The sequence below is a fragment of the Simochromis diagramma genome, unplaced genomic scaffold, assembly GCF_900408965.1.
Source record: "Simochromis diagramma unplaced genomic scaffold, fSimDia1.1 OVJJ01000596.1, whole genome shotgun sequence".
Lineage (NCBI taxonomy): Eukaryota > Metazoa > Chordata > Actinopteri > Cichliformes > Cichlidae > Simochromis > Simochromis diagramma.
Window position 1 is genome coordinate 22,500,611 of NW_024387245.1, and position 20,751 is coordinate 22,521,361.

Genomic DNA, 20,751 nt, shown 5'->3' on the forward strand with positions numbered 1-20,751 from the left:
TTGAATTAAAGTGTTAATAGGATCTTGCAGACAGTGTATGCTGATTAGATCTGCAGAGTTCAGGTATTGTCTGCTATTTACTGCACTGTCCCTATATTTAAAAAACAAACAAACAGTATTTTCTTGTTCTACCCGCTATTGCTTTGCATAAATATGATGTTAGAACATTTAAATGTGAAAAGTAGTTACTTAGTGAAATGTAAGATGAGCTAATAAATGCTGTGTAATTACCAAATCACTTGGCTTTAGGACCCTGGAGTGTGGGGCAGACACTCCATCTGATAATGATGCTGTGTGCTTTTTTTTTTGTTTGTTACTCTCCTGGGGCTTATGGCAGAACCACACATCCAATCAGCTGACTAATCACATGACTGTCAACTCAATAAGCAATGAAGGAGGCCAGAGTTTTAAGGAAAATGATAAAGAAGTCAAACACAGTTAGTTATACAGAGAAAAATGGACCAGTGTTTGATTGTTTCAAAGCTGAGTGAAGTGGATTAGAGGATGGTGGGGCTCCTCAGGGATTGGATTTTGTAGCATTCAAGTTTATCTAGTGTTTTAGCTCTGCGAGTTCCAGATCCTTGATGGTTAATGTATCAGGACGGCTTGAATGGAAATGTACTGTTCTTAGTTAGGTCTGTGCTCTCTATGAGTTGTGGCTATGTTGTTATGCCATTGTCAGTCCCAGTTCGGGGTCATTGCCTGCATAAATTACAGTGTTGCAATTAGGGCTGCCACAAACGATTATTTTGATAGTTGACTAGTCACCGATTATTTTTGCGATTAGTCGACTAATCAGATCATGCATCCATTGGACATAAGACGTACAGCTTATTGCACCAGCAGCATCTGCTCTTATATAACTATCATTAGCTTACAACTTGAAGTGTTTGTGCTAACTAAAAATAAAGACAAGATGGTAGTTTATTAAATTTTAATGAAATTTGCAGATTGTTTTGGTGAAGTTTAATAAACTCCTTGCTATCTAAAATATAACAGGACACCGGAGTAAATTCTGGAGCATCTCACACTTCTGATAATCAGCTGTCTGCTTGAAGTTTATTTAGCTGTGCAAAAACTATAACTTTAATCTCAGCCAAACCGATTTACTCAGGAACAAATAAAATACTAAAAAAAGCCAAACAATAACATTTTTAAGTTATCTAAGTGACTTATATATGTTTAACCTGACTAGCGAAAGACTGCGGTGGGTTTGGAAACTATTTGCCGGGAGTCCGGTGTTCTCACGGGCTCTAGAGAGCCTTGCCCCCGGCTAGCTAACGAGCTGGTGGGTAACAGACGTCTCCGAAAACGTCGGAGCGCTTTTGAAAATATGTGGTGTCTTGATAAACTGAGCAGATATTTGAGGTTTACACAGCTACATTCTCGCCTGAAAATATGTTAAACGTTTATTTTGTGACTCAGAAAGAATAATAAGAGTAAAATTAAAACTAACTAGCTGCCGCCATTGTTGACAGCTGCGCTATGAATTCTGGGACACAGCTTCTTCTTCTTCGGGGTTTAACGGCAGCTGGCATCCTTGTACATGCAGTGCTGCCATCTTCTGTTTCAGTCCGTTATTACACTCTTAAATCCTGCTACTTATTCCTGCGTCCTTTGTGATCTTACAAAGCTTCAAACGATGCGTCGACTATTAAATTAGTCGTCGACGATTTTAATAGTCGACATAATCGTGACTAGTCGACTAATCGTGGCAGCCCTAGTTGCAATCATTAATTTGTTGAATACAACATTTACTGTAAATAACATTGTTACCCTTTGCTGTCATTGATCACTTGTTCTCATTGGTGCTACAATTAACATTAATATTTATACCCATACTGTGATTAATGTTTTAGGCTAGTTATGCTAACAGTATCATATCAGGTCTGTTGGTGTAGGCAAGTTGGCTGCTGTAAAGCTGTAGTGAAAGCATTGCTGGGAATAAATCCCGTTGGATTCTCGGTGGGTGTTGGATTCACCCACCAGCTGTGGGTGCCGTTTGTCACTGATTCTCTTTGTAATTGTTATGGACAGAATTTGTAGGTGCAGCAAAGGGGTGTGACGTGTAGGATTTGGTGATCTTGGGATCTCATCTCTGTTTTTTGCAGATGATATGGTTCTGTTGCGTCCACTGAGCAATGACCTGCAGCGTACACTGGGGTGGGGGTATAGCAGAGTGTCTCAGCTAGGATGAGAATTAGCATCTCCAAGTGTGAGGACATGGTTGGTGGTCAGAATGGGTGGCATGCCACCGCTGGGTTGGTCAGGAGTCGCCAAGAGCAGGAGTTCTGGTATTTCAGGTGCTACTTCATGCGCGAGGGAACTGGTCTGTTGTGGTGAAGAGAGAGATGAGTTTGAAAGTGAAGATGATGATTTTACTCTGCTCACTATGACCAGACGCTGTAAGTAGCGACTGATGGAATGAGAGCTGCTTTTGTGTAACTGTTGTCAGGTTAATGTTTAATTTGACTGAGTAAACATTTGGGTTGCAGTCTGGCTGCGTAATGTCTAGAAAAGTTTATTGCCAATGACAATGTATGACATGGTGGTAAGTAGTAAATTAAAGCGACATGTGTGTTTTTAGCTCGATCGTGGCTCAAGAGTTGGGAGTTCGCCTTGTAATCGGAAGGTCGCCAGTTCGAGCCCCGGCTTGGACAGTCTTGGTCGTTGTGTCCTTGGGCGTTGCCTACTGGTGGTGGTCAGAGGGTCCGGTGGCGCCAGTGTCCGGCAGCCTCGCCTCTGTCAGTGCTCCCCAGGGTGGCTGTGGCTACAATGTAGCTTCCCCTCACCAGTGTGTGAATGGGTGGATGACTGGACGTGTAAAGTGAATACAGAAATACAGGCCATTTACCATTTGGTTAGTAAGCAATCATCATACAATGGTTGCAACAATCAAATATGCTGGAAAAACAGCAGATTCTCCATATTTAACAAATATGCTTTGTGTAAAGCTCCATACACAGCAGTCTCAGCGGTATTCTGTTTACAAGTCTAGAGCTGTTGGACATAACCAAGTTAAACACATCATAACTATTAGAGTCATGAGACCACAATGTTCAATTGTGTCTCTGCACATTAGTCTAAATTCCAGCATTCTGGTCTGATTTGTATTTGATCAGGTTTCATGTGGCTGGATGTAATAGAATTTCTTTCTATCACGGCAGGGCACGAAGAGCTCTGCAAATGGAATTTGATGATTGCTGGTTTCTTGACAGACTCTCTTGTTATAGTGTGACTTGTTAGTCGCTCATTGCTGTGGGGTTGTTTTTCACTGCGCTTGCAAATAATTCCTTGTCAAATTATCCTCAGTCTTCTCCTCCTTTGAATTTTCTGTTTTGAAGTTTATCCATCATTACTGCAAAGATATGTGGCTGCAAGGATGTGCCAGACTGTGAGCAGGTGGAAATGCTTTCATGAATTGGGTGTACTGTTGTGTATTACAAGCTGAGTACAGCCAAACATATTGATGTTGATGAAAATGTCACAGGTTTTTACTGCGTTACTATAAACACAATCTGTCTGATCACTAGTCCTTATGTGTGGATATTCAAATAGGAGATTGGCCATATTATTGGCTTTTTAGAGGTTTTTATCTCATCTGCAATTTCAGAATTCAAAGTGGAACTTTATTCCTCCGGTTATACGCTGATCTGCTGCCGTGGTTCAGATTTAATTATCTCAATAACTGTTGAGTTTATTTTTTGTTCCCTGAGGGGTTTATTTTCCTTTCTTAAACTGAAATGAATTTGTAAAGCACTTCTCTGATTCTGAAACCCACCTACTGCCACTGCTGTCAATATGTTGCCAACAGAGGCCTCAGTGGGACATAGAGGACATTAATGACATATTATTAAGTTAAGTACAGCAACTCTGTATGCAAACAGAGACACAAGAGGACATGTGACAGGCATAGGGTAGAAACCACGGGATGCTATGTCTGTGTAGCTAAATACAAAAACGGATGGGTAGTGTGAAATACACAATACATGAATATTATTATTTAAAGTGCATTATAATCTTGGTGGGGATTAACCATGTCCTTGTATTGCTGACACCTAAATGATTGCATTGTAGTCTGGTGAAAGTTATTTTTGCTGTAACCCGTTAGCCCGCCACTAAGTTAGTTAATGGAAGTTGGAAATTGGTCACAAAGAGGGTGCTCCAACAAAAAGCCCCTTGTGGCTGAGCTGGTTACTAACAGATTATTGCAATTGCCCAAAGTTTGCATTCTCCTTTGCTCTCTTTCTTCCTCCAAGAGCTGTGGTGAAACTTTAAAAAAACCACATTCATGTATAGAGCCTGATTAGTGCTCTGCATACGGCTTATTTAGTGAGTCATAAAATGCACAAATGTGGCACATCAAACTAAAGTTTAGTTTTACTACTGTTTACATTCAGTACCGCAATCTTGGATTAATAACTCAAGGTTGCTGGGGCTGCTCTAAGTTTTCAAGCTGAAGGGGTGTTGTAGATTTAAATTGGGGATGGTAACTCTGAAATTCCAACTTCCAGTTTATTCATGAACGCACCATGAAGCCTAAGTTATCATTAGGGATTAGTGTTATGGAGAAAGTTAGGACTTTCTGATCAACAGGCATAAAAAAATATTCAGAAAGTTTCTTCTTGTTGGTAGGGATGTTGAAGAACAAAATAAAATAAGATATTCTAATTCCATAAGGTTAGCATTAGGATTAAAGATTAAGGAAGGTGTAATGTAGGTCTACTTTACTCTTAATTTGTTTTTTTTTTCCTCTTAAAAGATAAGAACTGATGAGTACCATATCTCTGAGCATTATTGGTTAAACTAGTGGTACTGTTAAAATCAGTATTATCGTTATATGCACTTCTCCCAATGTTGTTTGTGCAGTTCACTCCTGTAGACATAATTTAGAGTGTTATTTTTTGTGATGAAAGCAGCACTCTTTAGACCTCTTGGCTACATTCATGCTTTTGATCTTTCTGCTCCACCGTGCCAGATGTGCCTCACTGTTTTGCTAAGTGGGTCTGATTTGCTGAAAGGTTTGGAACAATGCAAGACATAAACCAGGAGGACGCCTGAGCAAATTGAATAATCAAGGGTCAATCTTCACCCATGTTAGCGGTTATTGATCGCTCGGCTCCACAGAATAGATTGCTAATGACAGCACAGGTTTTCAACAGAGTCCACAGCAGAGATGGGAAACAAATTAGTCAGATCTGGTTAAAGTGATTTAGAGGCCACAACAGTCAAATGCAAAGGTCTCTGACAAATGTCTGCTGCTTCTAATAATAAAGGCTTACTGAGAAACAAACATTGGTACATTAGCTTGAGAGGACAAAAGTAAAATACATGACTTTCTTTCCACCAATGTTAATGCTTTGTTTTCACAGTGAGTGTCTTTATCATTCTTTCTCTGTCAAGTACGGACAGCTGGCGTAAGTAAGCCAATTCTCAGCTGTTGTACTTGGTTTTTAAAGCAACACTTTCTGTTTTACTTTCATTGTGCTTCTGTGGTGTCTCCGTTTGTTTGTTTGTTTGTTTGTTTCTTTTTTTTTTTTTTTTTTTTTTTTTTTGTTGCTTTGGTTTTATTTGATTCAGGTTGCTTTAAATTGCATAAAGGATTCACAGGAAACATTTTATGGGTGTACTTAATAGTTACATTAAACGAGCTAAATGAGTTTTCTCCTGCAGTCATCATGCAGTCAGTATGGTTTCTAATGCAAACTGGACATTAAAATACATAAAATATATAGATTTTTATTTTTTTAACACAGTAGTTGCTCATGGCTGTTCTCAGTGGTTAATGTAATGAACAAATTGCACATAACAATGCTACTAATGGGCACAGATGCAATTAAAGTAAACAAGACTAAATTTGCCCGATTGTTTCTAAAGAAACAAGCACTGTATTTCTTTGGTATTACAGATTAAAGATTTAAAAACTGGCAACCTCATAATGAATAAAGATTTTTTTTTTTTTAGCTCAGTTACTATAACATATTTCGATTGACTCCATATTTAGATTTAGATTGACCTCCTGTGCAACTGGTAAACATGATGTTACCATTTGGGAGTTTAAATTGTGAAATTTAAATGTCTGACATTAAAATTCAAAATGCCTATCCTAGGCAGCGGTGGGTGTTTTCTGTAGGGCTTTTTTGTCCCTTCTGATCATGTTAATGCTATCATTTGGGCAACTTCTAGCTTGCATAGTATTTACTATAATCTATGTTGAGCTCAGCTTATGATTAGGCATATGATGAAGAAGCCTCTCAAACTTCTTCAGTAGCAGGTTTATCAGAGAGCTACCTCGACAGGACAAGACTCGGATGTCTATCTGCATCTAAAGGACAAAGGTCACTCTTTCGAGGACACCAATGTTCACATTTTGGACAGAGAGGACAGATGGTTCAAAAGAGTAGTGAAAGAAGCCATCTATGTCCACTGTGAACGACCATCTTTAAACAGAGGTGGTGGCCTATGACACCAACTGTCAGCCATCTATAATCCAGTTTTCAGATCCCTTCCCAGATGCCTTAACGCCCACTCACATCCTGGGCCTTTTGACCTCAGTAAATCACATAATAGGGTGGGGGTAGGGTTCACAATGAGTTCACCCGAAACCATTGCTGATTGTGACCTACACCCGTTTTCATACCTTGGCTCGTGTGATTAGGTTGCCGATCAATAAGTGGTCCAGGACCCTCTTAGGGACACTCCTAGGGTCTTATAATCTGGGGCTTTCCACCAGTTGCTCTTAGAATTGAAGAAGCTTCTTGGATGAGAGTGAAACGTCTTCAAGGAAACTTAAAGAAGTCCAGACGCGTTTCCTTCCGAGCTCCTAAGAGGAAGAGATATTTATGCTTCTGCCTCTGTCTGTTCTACGAAGCATTTAATCAGAGGGTGAGGTTACATGAACCTTACATAGCTAATAAGCTACAAATACTTCTCCAGAGGCTTGCTATTTTTAATGCTTAAAGTTTAGTTGTAAAGGTTAAACTGCAGCGAGGAGATACAGATGAACCCAGTGAATGTGGATAAATAATTAACCCAGGATAGGCCGTCATCAATGTCCTGCTGCTTTTTAGTAGTACAATGGAAATTTTTACACATCCTTTTGTCTCTATAAAAACCAGTTTTGTTGGATCTAAAAAAAATGTATTGTGATACATTTTGCTAGAACCTTTAACTGATGATTTTTTTTTTTTTTTTTTTTTTTTTTTTTTTGGGCTTTGTTTTTGTTTCACTGCTTTTCATCTCGTCATGTAAACTGTGAACACTCACATGCTGCTAGGTAGCTCTAAACTCGACACAAAAATCGGATGTTTTGCTCAGAGCCATCTGGTCCTGAGAGAGTAAATCTAATTTGGAAATCCAACTTGGGTTTGGTTGAAAATGTATTAAACTGAAATGAATTATTTATTGATTTAATTTGAAATTAATTAGGCTCAAGGTTGCATTATGTATAAAGATCTAATGAACCCCAAAGATGAAACACTTTTTTTTTTTTTTTTTTTTTTTTTTTTCTTCCCCCCCCATCTGCAGATAATGAGTTTTAGTGTTCGACATAAACTACAGGCTGATGTTTCTGTCTACATTTCTATATGAATCTGTTAAACCTGGATTAACAAGCATACTTTTTCTTGAAAAATAGCATTGGATCTCCTCCTCTTTACCTCTTTCACATCTTATCAACATGTTCGGGTAATTTATAATCATGGTAATGGTTTTAATTATTAAACAGGAATTATGAACAAGACGAGACAGATGGCAGACACAGTAGTAAATTGGCTACATTGGTAAAAAGTAGCAAATAATTTTGCAGTAACAAAGGCCAGTTCGTGGTCAATGTTAGGTTGCATCAAGCAAACAGGTCAATTTAATTGTGAGGTGTTGATGCTGATTAGAGTCACTGAAGGAATCCTAACATTTAGCCTAGCTTTAAACGTGCATAAAGGCTGGAAAGAAGCTAAAAGCTTCTTCTTATCTTATTGAGTTTGGCTAAATCCACAGAAAGCAGTGAATGTTGGAGTTGCACAGTTTAACTGATCACAGGCCTTGATAATTCTGCTTTCGGCTGCTCCCTTGTCACAAGGGGTGACCACAGTGGGAAGCACCGCATGTTTGATTTGGCAGAGTTTTACACTTTCTGACACACCCCCAAAGGGAATTTGTGTCCCCGGCTAGAATTGAACCAGCACATGTGTTAATCACTACAAAATGGGGCCAGTAACTGATCATAGCCTATAAACAAAAGTTTTCTGGAAATCACAAAACAAATAATTATTAAGGGTTCCCTTACCTCCCAAATTCCATTATATATTTATCATTATTATTATTATTATAGATCCCTTTATTTTGTTTGTGCCCCTCTCTAAAACTTAATTTAGTGGGACATATTTAATTATTTTATTCATGAATTCTAATTAAAGTTCAAGGAAATGCCCCATAATTTAAAACACGAGTTTCATCTTTTTTTTCTGTTTAAGAGTTCAGTGAATTTCTTTTTCTAAATTCTGCCTGTAATCATGTTAAATGATTATCTCTCTGACTATGATTTTTGCCATCATCAAACAGGCCTACAAGACCTAAATCGCCACCATGTAAACTCCAAAACATTACAGTTTGTGTGACGTCGATCAGGGTTGATTTGTCTGTCCAATCCAGGCTGAGTTACGTAGACTGCATACAACAAGAGCTTGACTAGCATGTGTGAAGGGAAGCCTGAGACAGGAAAGACTGGAGCATGTTGGTTAGCGGCAACTTTCAAAATAAGAGTGAGAAAACTTTCCAGTGGTAAATAGATTATGTTGTCTAGGACAGATTAAAAAATAAATAAATAAATAAAATGCTCAGTGTAGCTGGACTGCCTATCCACCTATGTGTTGGAAACACTGGAATGATGTGAAGTGTGGTTCCAATAAGCTATTTGGTAATCTCATCCAGGACCTCCAAAGGACTCACTGCCTGCAATTAAGAATATACTTGTTTTCTGACTTGTACTGAAATGAATTGTCAGAAAGATTTGCGGTCACTGCAGTAAGGTCAAAATTTAGCTGAAATTTGCTTTACTGTGACCTGAAACCTCTATGGCTCATGATGAGTAAAGCAATCTTAATTTGCAAGACTCAGGGAATGCTTATAAGGCATTGCAATGCATTGTAAGGATAAAGAGGTATACATTTAACTTAATAAGCGATTATAAATGGTAATGTTGGAGCTGTTCCACAGGAAACTCAGGCTAACTCCACCAAACTGAATATGTACATACTGCTACAGGCTCAGGACCTGATCAAAAGAACACACAGGATTTTATGCAAGTAGGCCAAAGAGCAAAGCAGAGCCTTTGTCTTACATTATGTCGTTTATGGGAGATTTACATGTTTTTATGCAGTGATGCTACCTTATTAAGGTCGGCAGGTTTGAAATCTCACCTCCAAATGTTGTTTTAATACATGCTGTTGTATTATGCACAGTCTAGACTTCACCACCTTCTTTTTCTGTCCTTCACATTAAATGTACAGTGTAATAAGTCAGCGAGTGTTAAGAGCAGCACAGCAGTGAATGGTGAAAATTACACCCCGGGTCTGCCAGAGAGATTTATGTCTCACTGTACAAGTGTAGATTCCCCTGAATGTATAAGCAGCATTGTGACAATAGATGGATATGATACTTTGTTAGGCCACATTGTGAATCCATTACATACTTAATTACAGTGATGGGGAGCCAAGAGGATAAATAATGCATTTAATCATTACTACTATGTAAGATTTGATTACTGAGCCCATCTCTATGCTCTTCAGTATTGTCTATGTGATTGGTGTTGCCTTTCAAAGTGAATCTGATGTGATATGCAATCTTATATGCAAGGGTATCCACGGGTTATGTTTAGCACATAGTGTACTTGGTAAAAGTTACCGTTGCCGTGATGGAGGCAGTGCAGAACGCAGTGGTTGCACCACCTACTATATGACCCTGTATCTGAAACCACCTACAACTAATTTTTTGAATGTCTTTTTAAAGGTTAAGAAAATCCCCTGTTCAAAGGCATGTTTTAAAGCTCAGTAAATGCACGATGTTCCTACAGTTAATGAGAAACTCAATATTCTCAATATTTCTCAATATTTGGAAAAATAAATATTCAAAACATTTGGTTTGCTGTTTTTATACATCCAAATCAACATATAAGTCACATGGCACAGGTTGCTGGTAAAGTTTGTTCCCTGATGATAAGGAAACATTTAGCTCTGCAGATTTTGACTTGTTTGCCTGGCTGGAGTTATTCAGGAAAGAAAGTTAGAAAAGAAAATCAGTCAGTGTGACTTTTCTTCATACATTTATCAGATTGTCAGAAATGCTGGCTGTTTATTCCAGAACAGGAAGTCCGTGTTCTGATGTGTTCCTCCTCAGTGCTCTGAAGGCAGATCACATGTCGTAAAGATAAAGTTATGAAGCAAGACTCTTTAGCTTCAGATTGATAAAGTTTCATTTCTCACCGTTTAAACAACATGGAGGATGTCTTCTGATAATTATAAATGCAAAAAGTATGCTGTTACATTAGGAACGGTATGGAGCAGTGCTTCATGTTAGGAGCTTAAAATATTCAGCATAGAGTATATGTTAATGTGGTCTTAAGAATACCCGTAACCACAAACTAAAGAGCTTTTAGTTTATGCAGCTGCGTGTGTTTGTGCATCAGAGTCAGAATGAAAGCAGTCTGTTATCAGTAAGATATGAACGATAACAGAGGGGGAGGAGCAAAGCACTACTTCCTGATGGACCTTTTGATAGTAACACTGACGACGTGTCCTCATACAAACACATGTCATCTCTTCTCTTTGCAGAAGCTCCCATTTCTCCTGTCTTTATAGCCATTTCTATTCTTTGTGATTTTTTGTTTTTTTTGTTTTTTTTGTTTATGGTTTTGCTTGTTATGAAGATGGAATGTTCTCCAGTGCCAGAATGTGAACAGCAGGAAACCAGTATCTCTTGTTGTTGGTATATATATTTCTGTTCTTTGGTGAACAGAGCAATTTCATCGAATTAGTTTCACCTAACTGAAAATACAAAAACAATAAGTAAATCGTATTTACATCAATAATAAAAAAGCAAATGGAGTGGGAGATTTACAGATGGATTGGTGTGATTTCTCCAGTGACGTGAGATACAGATCTGTTGTAGTAAAGAAAGCTGAGTCAAGTTCCTACCCTCATCCTCAGTCATAAGTTCTGGATACAGGCTGACAGTTAGAAATTGTGGACACAGCCAGTGAAAATGAGCTGCTTCTGAGGGATGTGTGGAGTCTTGGAGATGAGGTGAGGAGGGAGTTGGAGGAGAGCTGCTATTCCTCTATATTGATTTGAAGGTTTAGTGTCTGATCTGCCCACCTCACAATGGGCAGATCCCTTTTTTCAGGGTATCTGCCCAGGACCCCTTCCTGGGCACTGCCGTTGGTCTTGTCCTACCAGGAGGTGGTCCTGGGGTAGACCTAAGAAAAACTAGGGCGACTATATCTCTCGGATGGCATGTCTGTGTCCTCTGGAAAAGCTGGAGGAGGTGGCCAGAGAGAAGTTTAGATGATAATATTTACTGTGTAGACTGAGTTTTCAGCTATTGACATATCAATGAACTTCTCTCATCACCACTGTATGAGAAGGAATATAAAATGCATTTGAATGAATGTTAAATGTAAAGAAATATTGTACAGCTTTACAAAGATTTACACCCCCACCTTTTTATTGTAACTGGCTGGAAATGGCTAACTGCCTCGATCCATACTCACTGAAAACGCTAAATCCAGATGAACAGAATCAACTTTTTGGGAAGCACTAACTGTGATTAGGTTAAAGAAGGAAGTGGATGCTTATTAAATCCACTATCCAGGTTAAGTGGCAGCGTACCATCTTTAGTCTGTTATAAATATGTTACTCTTGATTCTCATTGTACTGTCTCTCTGAGGTACAGTGAGGTTATTGTGAGGAGATTTGACCTCCTGGCAAATCACTGCCCTCACTATAATAAAGCAGAATTTTTCCCATGCTTCTTCTCAGCTGACTAAATCTTAGTCTTATGATCTTCGCTCTAAATATGCCACATTTAGCCATGAGGCAGACAGACACTAGACTACAATACACTATGTACCTGAATGATTTACACAATTAGGAATTTCACATGAAAAACACATTTATAGAGTGTTCAGTAGTTCACAGGTAGTCGTAATAATATGAAATAGATGAAGACTTTTGGTATAGGATTGTGAAATAGTTTGGGTTTTTTTTGTTGTTTTTTGTAGGACATTTTGTTATAAAGCTAAATTCACAAGTGTTTATGATGCTGGCTGACCAGACCAAACTGGAACTTTGGAAATATTGAAGTTCCTGGTTTATGGTGGGGCTTCAAAGTGGCTTTTGAGCAGATAAAAACAAAAAAAAAAAAACATTACAGTTCACTTGGAAAATAAATATTTATGTTCACTGTACAAAGTAGTTGGTCGGATATCAATCCTTGAGGGATGCCCTTATCAATGTCCTGGGAACATAATTTGAAACCAACAACAATTGGTTTAAAAAAACAAAACATCAAAATCCACAGAAAGCAACTCATTTAACATGTTATGGCTAAAGCTTCAGAAGCCTTGATTCAAGTGAGGTAACAATAGCAGTCACTGTGCCAACAGCCGATCTAAAAGCTTGACTGCTGTGGCTAAAGTACAGTATTATCCTCCAGGAAGCCATGTAGTGGTGAATTGGCCAGGCATTTAATTAGTGTAGATTTTGACATTACTTTCATTTTTATGTTACTAAAAGACAAAAGTGTGATGGGTGCAAACTAAAGGACAGAAACTAATCACTGCTGCCAGTATGACATTGGCTATTTGCAAACATCTGCATAGACAGTGAAGGTTCAATAAGCAATTGGTGTGTCAAACCCAAACAAGCAGCCAGAGCCTGCACCGTCACAGCAATTGTTTCTAACCATTCCAGTTTCTGCATTTTTCTACTTTTACTGTTGTTGTTATTGGAGGCACTGCAAAAAATACGAGACAAATATGAGGTACAGTCAGTCTGTGGGCTCTCTGTGCTGTTGTTGGTCAGACAGCCTCGAAGAAATGTGAAGTTATAAAAAGAGCTGAATTGCAACAGAGTTGAACACTGTAGTGTCCTCTGCAGGTTTTTAGAACTGGAGAGGCCTCTTTTGGAGGGGTGATGAAAACCTCTTTATGAACCAAAAAGAAGTCTCGTCACCTTCTTTTCAAGCACTCAGGTTTATATTGTCTACTGATAATCATGTGACGATGCATGTGAGGTAATGTTATGAAGTAATAAAAAAGCCAAATAACGAATGGTATGACTAATTACTTTCACCAGGGGATAAATAAGTATTGCATAGTGCATTAAATTCTTTAAAAAACTCATTAAAAAATAACAATTGTAGTGTTTTTATTTATTTATGACGCCAACACTGGTCAAAGCTTGTCCAATATAGAGTTTTGTTCACTTATCATTTTGGGTAAGTGAACAATACTTTGTTTTACTTGGTCTTTGTGACTGGTTTGGTTTAGAAAAGGTTAATTATGTCCCTCCTTAAAATTAAGCCTGTATGTTAAAAGATGGGTTCTTATTGTCTTCTTTTGCCTGGTTCCTTTAGGGTTTGCCACACTCGACCATCTGCATCCATGTCACTATGGCAGCAGCATCCTCTGTCACACCAACTCTCTGCATGTCGTCCTTTACTATATGTCCATGATTTTTTCTTTGTCATCTGCCTCCTGCCTGTCAGCAGCATCTTCAAAATCCTTATTTAAATTATGTAAATGCGACGCCAAAGGGTTTCTTACAAGGGTTTGTATTGTGGTGCCACTGGTTTTGACATGCTTAACTCCCGTTTAATTGACAGCAAACTCATTGACTGTTTTTAGCTAAAACTGCATAAAATGAAAATAGTCTGTAAAATATATAAAGTGTGTGCTTGCCTTTTTTTTTTTTTTTTTTTTTTTTGCACTCTTACACCATTTCTTCTTTTCTTAAATATTTTCCCACTTAGCTATGTTCTCACACTAAGTACTATTTACCCAGAAAGCCATATTCTGGTCTGGACAGTCCCATGATCCCCACCACCATAATTCAACATGACAGTTGGTGTTTGCATGTGTGTGTGGTTGTACTGCCATCTCCTTGTTCTGTTCCTCAGCTTATTTGTTGGCTTCCTTGTTTCTCGCTTATTTCCTTTTTTCTGGCTTGGTTTTTATCACAGACAAACTGAATACCCATGGAAGCTGAAACCTTGGGATTTGGTGTGTGGGTCTGTGCGTGATCGTGTGACTCTGTCTGTTTTCTGCAGGTTTATTGCGGTCATCACTATGACTGATGGGGATTATGACTTCCTTATAAAGCTCCTTGCCCTGGGGGACTCCGGCGTGGGGAAGACCACGTTCCTGTACAGATATACAGACAACAAGTTCAACCCCAAGTTCATCACCACAGTCGGCATCGACTTCAGGGAAAAGAGAGTGGTGAGTTACCTTTTATTATTCTTACGAACAAATGTGCGCCCTGTGTGTAGCTTGTAGAAGTTTCTTTTTGATTGTGTAGTTTTACACAACATTTAATTCATCTTCATCTCAAGTTAGCAGCCACTTTGGTTACCATAGTTACAGTTTCATTTGTCCAGAGCTTTTAGTTATCAAAGAACAAACAGCGGGTCAGATCAAGCCCAGGTTTTCTGCTGCTTTTCTCCCACAGTGGCTGCTGAGCTGAGTCACTCTACAGTCATGTTATTTTAACTTATGCAAGGAAAACAAACTTGGGTCAGATCCAGCCGGGAATAAATGACCCGGAATAAATTACTGGTGAAAAGATGGTCGTTAACTAGTTAGCGTCTAACATAATTGCTGTGGTATTTATAAATGAAGGCTTTCCAAAGAAAGCATTTAGCTCTCAGAGTGGGGGCTTACTTGTGCTTGTTAGTTTCCAAAGATTGAGCCCAAGTTTGGGGACATGTCCTCTTTACTTTTAAAGCTAAGCTTCCTTTTTGATAGTTATGTGAGGGCTGGATCAAGTGCTGGAGGCTCAGGTGGCTTGGGGACTTTCTAGGATGCGCTGGGCAGGGTGTTTGGGTGATGCACTCATCTGATAGCTATAAAACATATGCTGCCAGATAACAAAGGGCACTATGAGAGATTATCAGCTGTCAGCAGACAAAGGTTCAGGAGCTAATTGGGTTGGGATGGTTATGTTATCATGTACGTTTTTTGTTTTTTTGTTTTTTTTCTTTTTCTTTTTCTTTTTACTCTACCATGTGCCAAGTTGCAGTCGTGGTTTCTAATAGAAGTTCATTCAGGCAGACATGAAAAATGTAGCCAGTGTGCTTTAAAACCTGCATTCCTTCTGATAACCACCAGATGAGTCATCTGGTTGAACAAATAAGTCTGGTTGTATATGGTGTTAAGTTTATGGTGTTAATCGATTAATCGATTTCGGGTCTTATTGAACATAATATAATGATCATTTAGACTGAAAACCTGGGGTTATAATTGGTGTGCTTTAGCATTGGCCTACCTCGTGATTGACAAACAGCCCTTCTTTGAGTTTGTGGTGTGAGGGTTTTTCACAGTCAGATACAGTCCTTGCTCTGGTCTTCAAAACAACAAGAATGCAAAAATGCACAGCTTAAAAACAGATTCACAGTTTGACTTCTCAAACCAGTGGGTAACCAATGATCTGCAGTTAAACGTGAGCAAACTTTTAAATAATGCGAACCCAGAAAAAAAAGTATCTTTCAGTTTTTTGTCCACCACAGAGGACATAATGAATAGGCTGGGTCTAAGGATCCTTAACAGTGACTGGAACACTCTCTGGTTGTAAGCATAGATGCCCAACCTACTTCCTGTTCTGGCAGCCAATAAGAAAAAAAGCTGGCTTAAAGTTAGGGAAAAATGGCTTAAACAGTTTGTTTCATACAGAAAATAAAACTTCTGAGGCTGTATAGCAAAGGATTCGTTTGAACAGAAAATTATGCAAAGCGTAACAGATCTTCTTTAAGGTCTTTCATAGATATGGCACTAAGAATAGCAATATTTGCTTAATAAGACATATCACAATTAACATATTGTAATATTGCAAACACGGTTTGATCAGCAAGTTTTACTTTTGTTTGAATACTGTTATTTATTAGCACATAATAAGTATAGTTAAACCCTTAAGTGAGGAGGTTCATTGTAAACAGCTGTTAATCATTAGCATCATTAGCATTAGCAATCATTAAGGCTGGTGTTTAGTTTAAATCATCACTATGTTCAACTACAGCCTCAGAGAGCTGCTAACACGGCTGCGGACTATCCGTTTAATTTCCGGACCACCTGATTCCCCAATCTAATTTGCAAAATTATATTATTTTAATCCACTTAATAGCTGCCTTGTAAAACTGTTGTTAGAAAAAAGCCCTCTGTGATCATTTTCTGCTAATGTTAAGAGCTAGTTTACTTCTGCGCTTAAAGTACTTCGTACAAGTTGATCCTTACACCACACGCACTGACAGAACCAGTAACGTTATAGTGACAGAACGTGGTGACAGTTCTAAATAAGATGCTTTTCTCCAGAGCTGACACTCATGGACCCCAAGAAATATGACGGTTACATGTCTTGACAAGTTGACAGTCTTTTAAAAATTGTTTTAGGCTTGAAAGATGGCTGATGAGACAGAAGCAATTTATTGCCATGTTTTGACAGACAGTGAAGGAGATGTTGTTTTGGGTGAACGATGAATGACAGGTTGCAGAGCTCCTTGTTGCTCTAGAGGCAGAAGACTTTTTTAAAAATTTTTATTATGAGTTTATTCCTGTGTCGTTGTTGTTTCTCTTTTAATGCCGCAGGACCAATCGCTCATGCTATATTCCAGAAATTTCTTGTATTAAAATCCTTTTATAAACTTTGAGTGTTTCATACTTGATTCTGTGTAGAGTTCCACTTTAAACTTCACCTGAGACTTGATAAAAGTTTCTATACTTGACCATCGAAATGAGTACGTGCAAATATCTCACTGTGAATGCTCTTATCTGAATCAGAGAGTGGGCGAAGCTTGGTTTGGTCACTTTGGTGTCCTGCTGCCTTTGCAGGTCTGAAATACAGACAATGCTGCTTTAATCCCACCTCTCCGGATGACTCATAGGATTGATTATTGTTTCATCACCGTGTGTGTGTGTGTGTGTGTGTGTGTGTGTGTGTGTGTGTGTGTGTGTGTGTGTGTGTGCGCACGCGTGCATGTGTTTAAAGGTCACACCTTGTTTTCAAACCGTTCTATCTGATTATTACACAGAAGCAGACAAATGTGTGATCACAGCTTTAGTTCGCAGCTGTACTTCCTCAGAGTTCTCATGAGGTCTGAAAGCTGAATGTGGATCAGTTTGCTCATCCCATGAGACATTTAACCAGAGTTTGTAAATGAAAGTTTCGTGACTCCCAGACAGACAATTAAGTGAACACTTCTGGTAAACTGTGCTTCAGTGCTCATACCAAGAGGAAACGGCTCATTATGACCCACATCTTTTTGATTCTTCTGGCCTCTAATATGCATTATAAAACTAGCAGGGTACTAGTCATTATGAAACTCACATTACCGACTGTTTTAGTGCTCGATTATTATCTCAGAAATCTGACTTGTAACCATAGTAGCCACTGTTCAGCGCATCTTTCATAGGCCTTAAATTAAACAAACAAATGAAGACTAGAAACTGTTGATGTAAGGAGGAATTTGGCTTTGGGGTAGTATAATTGCACATCTTTCAGCCCAAAGACATAAGGTTGACCCTTGTGTGGTATGGCTACCACACAGGGGTATGTCTGATGTGAGATGATATGAAAAATGAAACGTCACAGCAGAAATTGAGATTCATCACACCAGGCAAATATGACTTGTATTGAGTGCTCAGAGATGCTCTTCTGTGTACTTTATTTGTAACTAGTTATTATTTGAGTTACTGTTGTCTTCCAGTGAACTTGGAGCAGTCTGGCCATTCTTATCCATCCTCCGAATGGTTAGGGTTAGGGCATGTTGTAAAATCGTGCCAATGGGATACCTAGTGAGCTAAAATGTGCTGCTCATGCGTCAGCATGTGACAAGTTGAATGAGGACTACAACTGAATCTGGCACTACATGTTCTTGACTATGTCTAAATGGATTTAAGCCATGTAATTAAAAAACACACACACACACACACACACACACACACACACACACACACACACACACACACACACACACACACACACACACACACACACACACACACACACACACACACACACACACACAACAAAGCGGTCATCATTCTTTCATTTCAATGCATCTATTGGAGCAGGCTAGTCGGTATGACAGCAAAGCAACACTATGCTGTTAAACAAAGGTACAGCACCATGCACTATGTTTCTGGCGTTTAGCTCACGACTTTATAAGAAGTAGGTTCAATAAATAGTACCTTGATAACTTTCCACAGTGTAAAGTAAACAGAAACTTTGACGTGTCTGTTATCCAAATAGACTTCCTCGATCAGAGTGCATGTCTTTTCATGTCACCCCATCTGAGCTGAAGGTCAGTTATCACCTTGAAAAATGAAAGAACACCATAAAGTCAAATATAACTGTTTCAAACATGATCTGTATAAACTCAGTCTAAAAAGGGTGTCAGAAAATGTGACAGTGTGTCACATTAGGGAGAATCAGAGGTGTGAATGATGCCTGAAGCTTCCTGTGGTGACAGGAACATAACCAGCCAGCTGCTGCAAACAAGTTTTCATCATTACCCAGTCAGGATCACTGTCCACATGAGTTTTCATCATACCTGATGAAATATTCACTGAAGCAGGGGTGAGGTGAATAAATGGAGGCGGGGTATGTAAGGTGGTGAATAGTTCTTCAAATACAAATGAAAAGATCCCAAAGTTAAACTAATGTTTTTTATTTCATTGTATTTATATTATGTATTTTGTAACCTAAACTAACTGTGGTGTATCACATCTTTGTGATACACCACAGCTGAGTTTAATTTCTCTAGCCACACCCAGGCCTGATTACTGCCACACTTGTTCTCAATCAATAAATTCCTTAAACGTGACCTGCCTGACAAAGTGGACCATCAAAATCCTCAAGATCCTCAAAAGACAGATGTCACGCCGCGTTTCAAAGAAATTCAGGAACAAATGAACAACAAAGTAACTGAGATCTCTCAGTCTGGAAAAGGTTAAAGCCATTTCTAAAGCTGTGGGACTCCAGCAAACCGCAGTGAGAGCCATTATCCACAAATCGCGAAAACATGAAACGGTAGCACACCTTTGCAGCAGTGGGGCCGACCAAAATTACTCCAAGACAGCAGTGACAACTCATCCAAAAGGTCACAAAAGACCCCAGGACAACATCCAAAAAATAAAGGCTCTTCTCAGATTTGCCAGAAAACATCCTGATAATCCCCAAAACCTTTGGAAAAATACTCTGTGGAAAGTCAGTAAGACAGTAAAATATAGTGGTGGTAGTGTGATGGGGGCATTTTGCTGCCTCAGGTCCTAGAAGACTTGCTGCAGTAAATGGAACCATGAATTCTGATGTCTACCAAACATCCTGAAGGAGAATATCAGTTTTGCAAAATAGTAATAAAAAAAACAAGAAGTCAGGAAGGGGGCAAAGACTTCTTCACACCACTGTAGATTAGTAACTTTGACTAATCTAACTCTACACAGTATCACGAGGAAGAAGTTTACAGTTATCAAGTGAACAATCTTACTCTATGGCTGTTTTCCTAGCCCAAAACAAAGGTGCACCAATCACCTTATAGAGATACTTATTTTTCAAGGTTGAGGAGGGTTGACAGTTGTAATGGTCAGTTTTGGGTCGACTGATTTAAATGTCATTGTTTTTGTTTGTTTGTTTGTTTGTGTGTTTGTTTGTTTGTTTTTAATTGCAAGTCTTGTAATATACACCAGGTATAAATGACTTTTCTTTCATAAACGGTCATCTCATTTAAAATTGTGCGGTTTCTTTCTCCTCAGGTCTACACAGCGTCTAACCCCAATGGGACGACCACGGGTAAAACCTTCAAGGTTCACCTTCAGCTCTGGGACACAGCTGGACAGGAAAGGTAGGCCACTTATCCCATTAGGACAAAATCTTTTTCCTAACAGTTAGTCGGTTCACACATCACTGATGGCATCGTGGATTGTGGGCTTAAGACTCTCCGTGATTCTACAGGTCATAAATGCCGGGTGGGGCTGATGGATGGCATCAAGGCTTTAAATATGTGTTAAAGCACCAGTGCTTAAATTTTTGTCTTAAAGTCCTCTGCCTGTTACTCTGTAACACAAAAAACATGCCTACCCAAGCTTTAATCATGAAGCAGTAGTAACAAGCATTGATGAGACTGATGCAGTCATACAGCTGACCTTTAGGGCCAGTTTTACAACTGTGGATATCCCACTGAGGTTAGATGGTGTGTAGACTTGAGGTGCAACAAACTACAGTTTTAGCTGTCATTGCACAATTGACCCAAGGAATTGACTTCCAATTGATTGGTCAGTCATTATTGATTGGTTGAAGCTCACCAAAAGAAAATGCAATAATGCCAAAATGAAATCACCAGGAACGATATCAAAACAGATAAATGGTACAATGAAAAACGTTTTTAAAAAGTTTATAATTGTAGAGTAGTAAAGTTTATTTCTGAAATCTAGATAGAGAAACAACAGACCAGTATTTATGGCTGCATGTGTCAGTCATGCGTGTGTGG

General features: G+C 38.8%; 1 protein-coding gene across 2 annotated transcripts in view; it reads left to right on the top strand.

Annotated features, from left to right (window-relative positions):
- LOC120714461 (ras-related protein Rab-27B-like) overlaps positions 1–20,751 on the top strand; it is an 83,732-nt gene that overhangs the window by 51,697 nt on the left and 11,284 nt on the right. For both annotated transcript variants that reach the window (XM_040000692.1, XM_040000693.1), the window contains exons 2-3: positions 14,323–14,494; positions 20,018–20,106. In XM_040000692.1, the coding sequence (XP_039856626.1) occupies positions 14,342–14,494; positions 20,018–20,106 (242 nt within the window). In that variant the 5' untranslated portion in view covers positions 14,323–14,341. The remainder of the gene's footprint in view (positions 1–14,322; positions 14,495–20,017; positions 20,107–20,751) is intronic.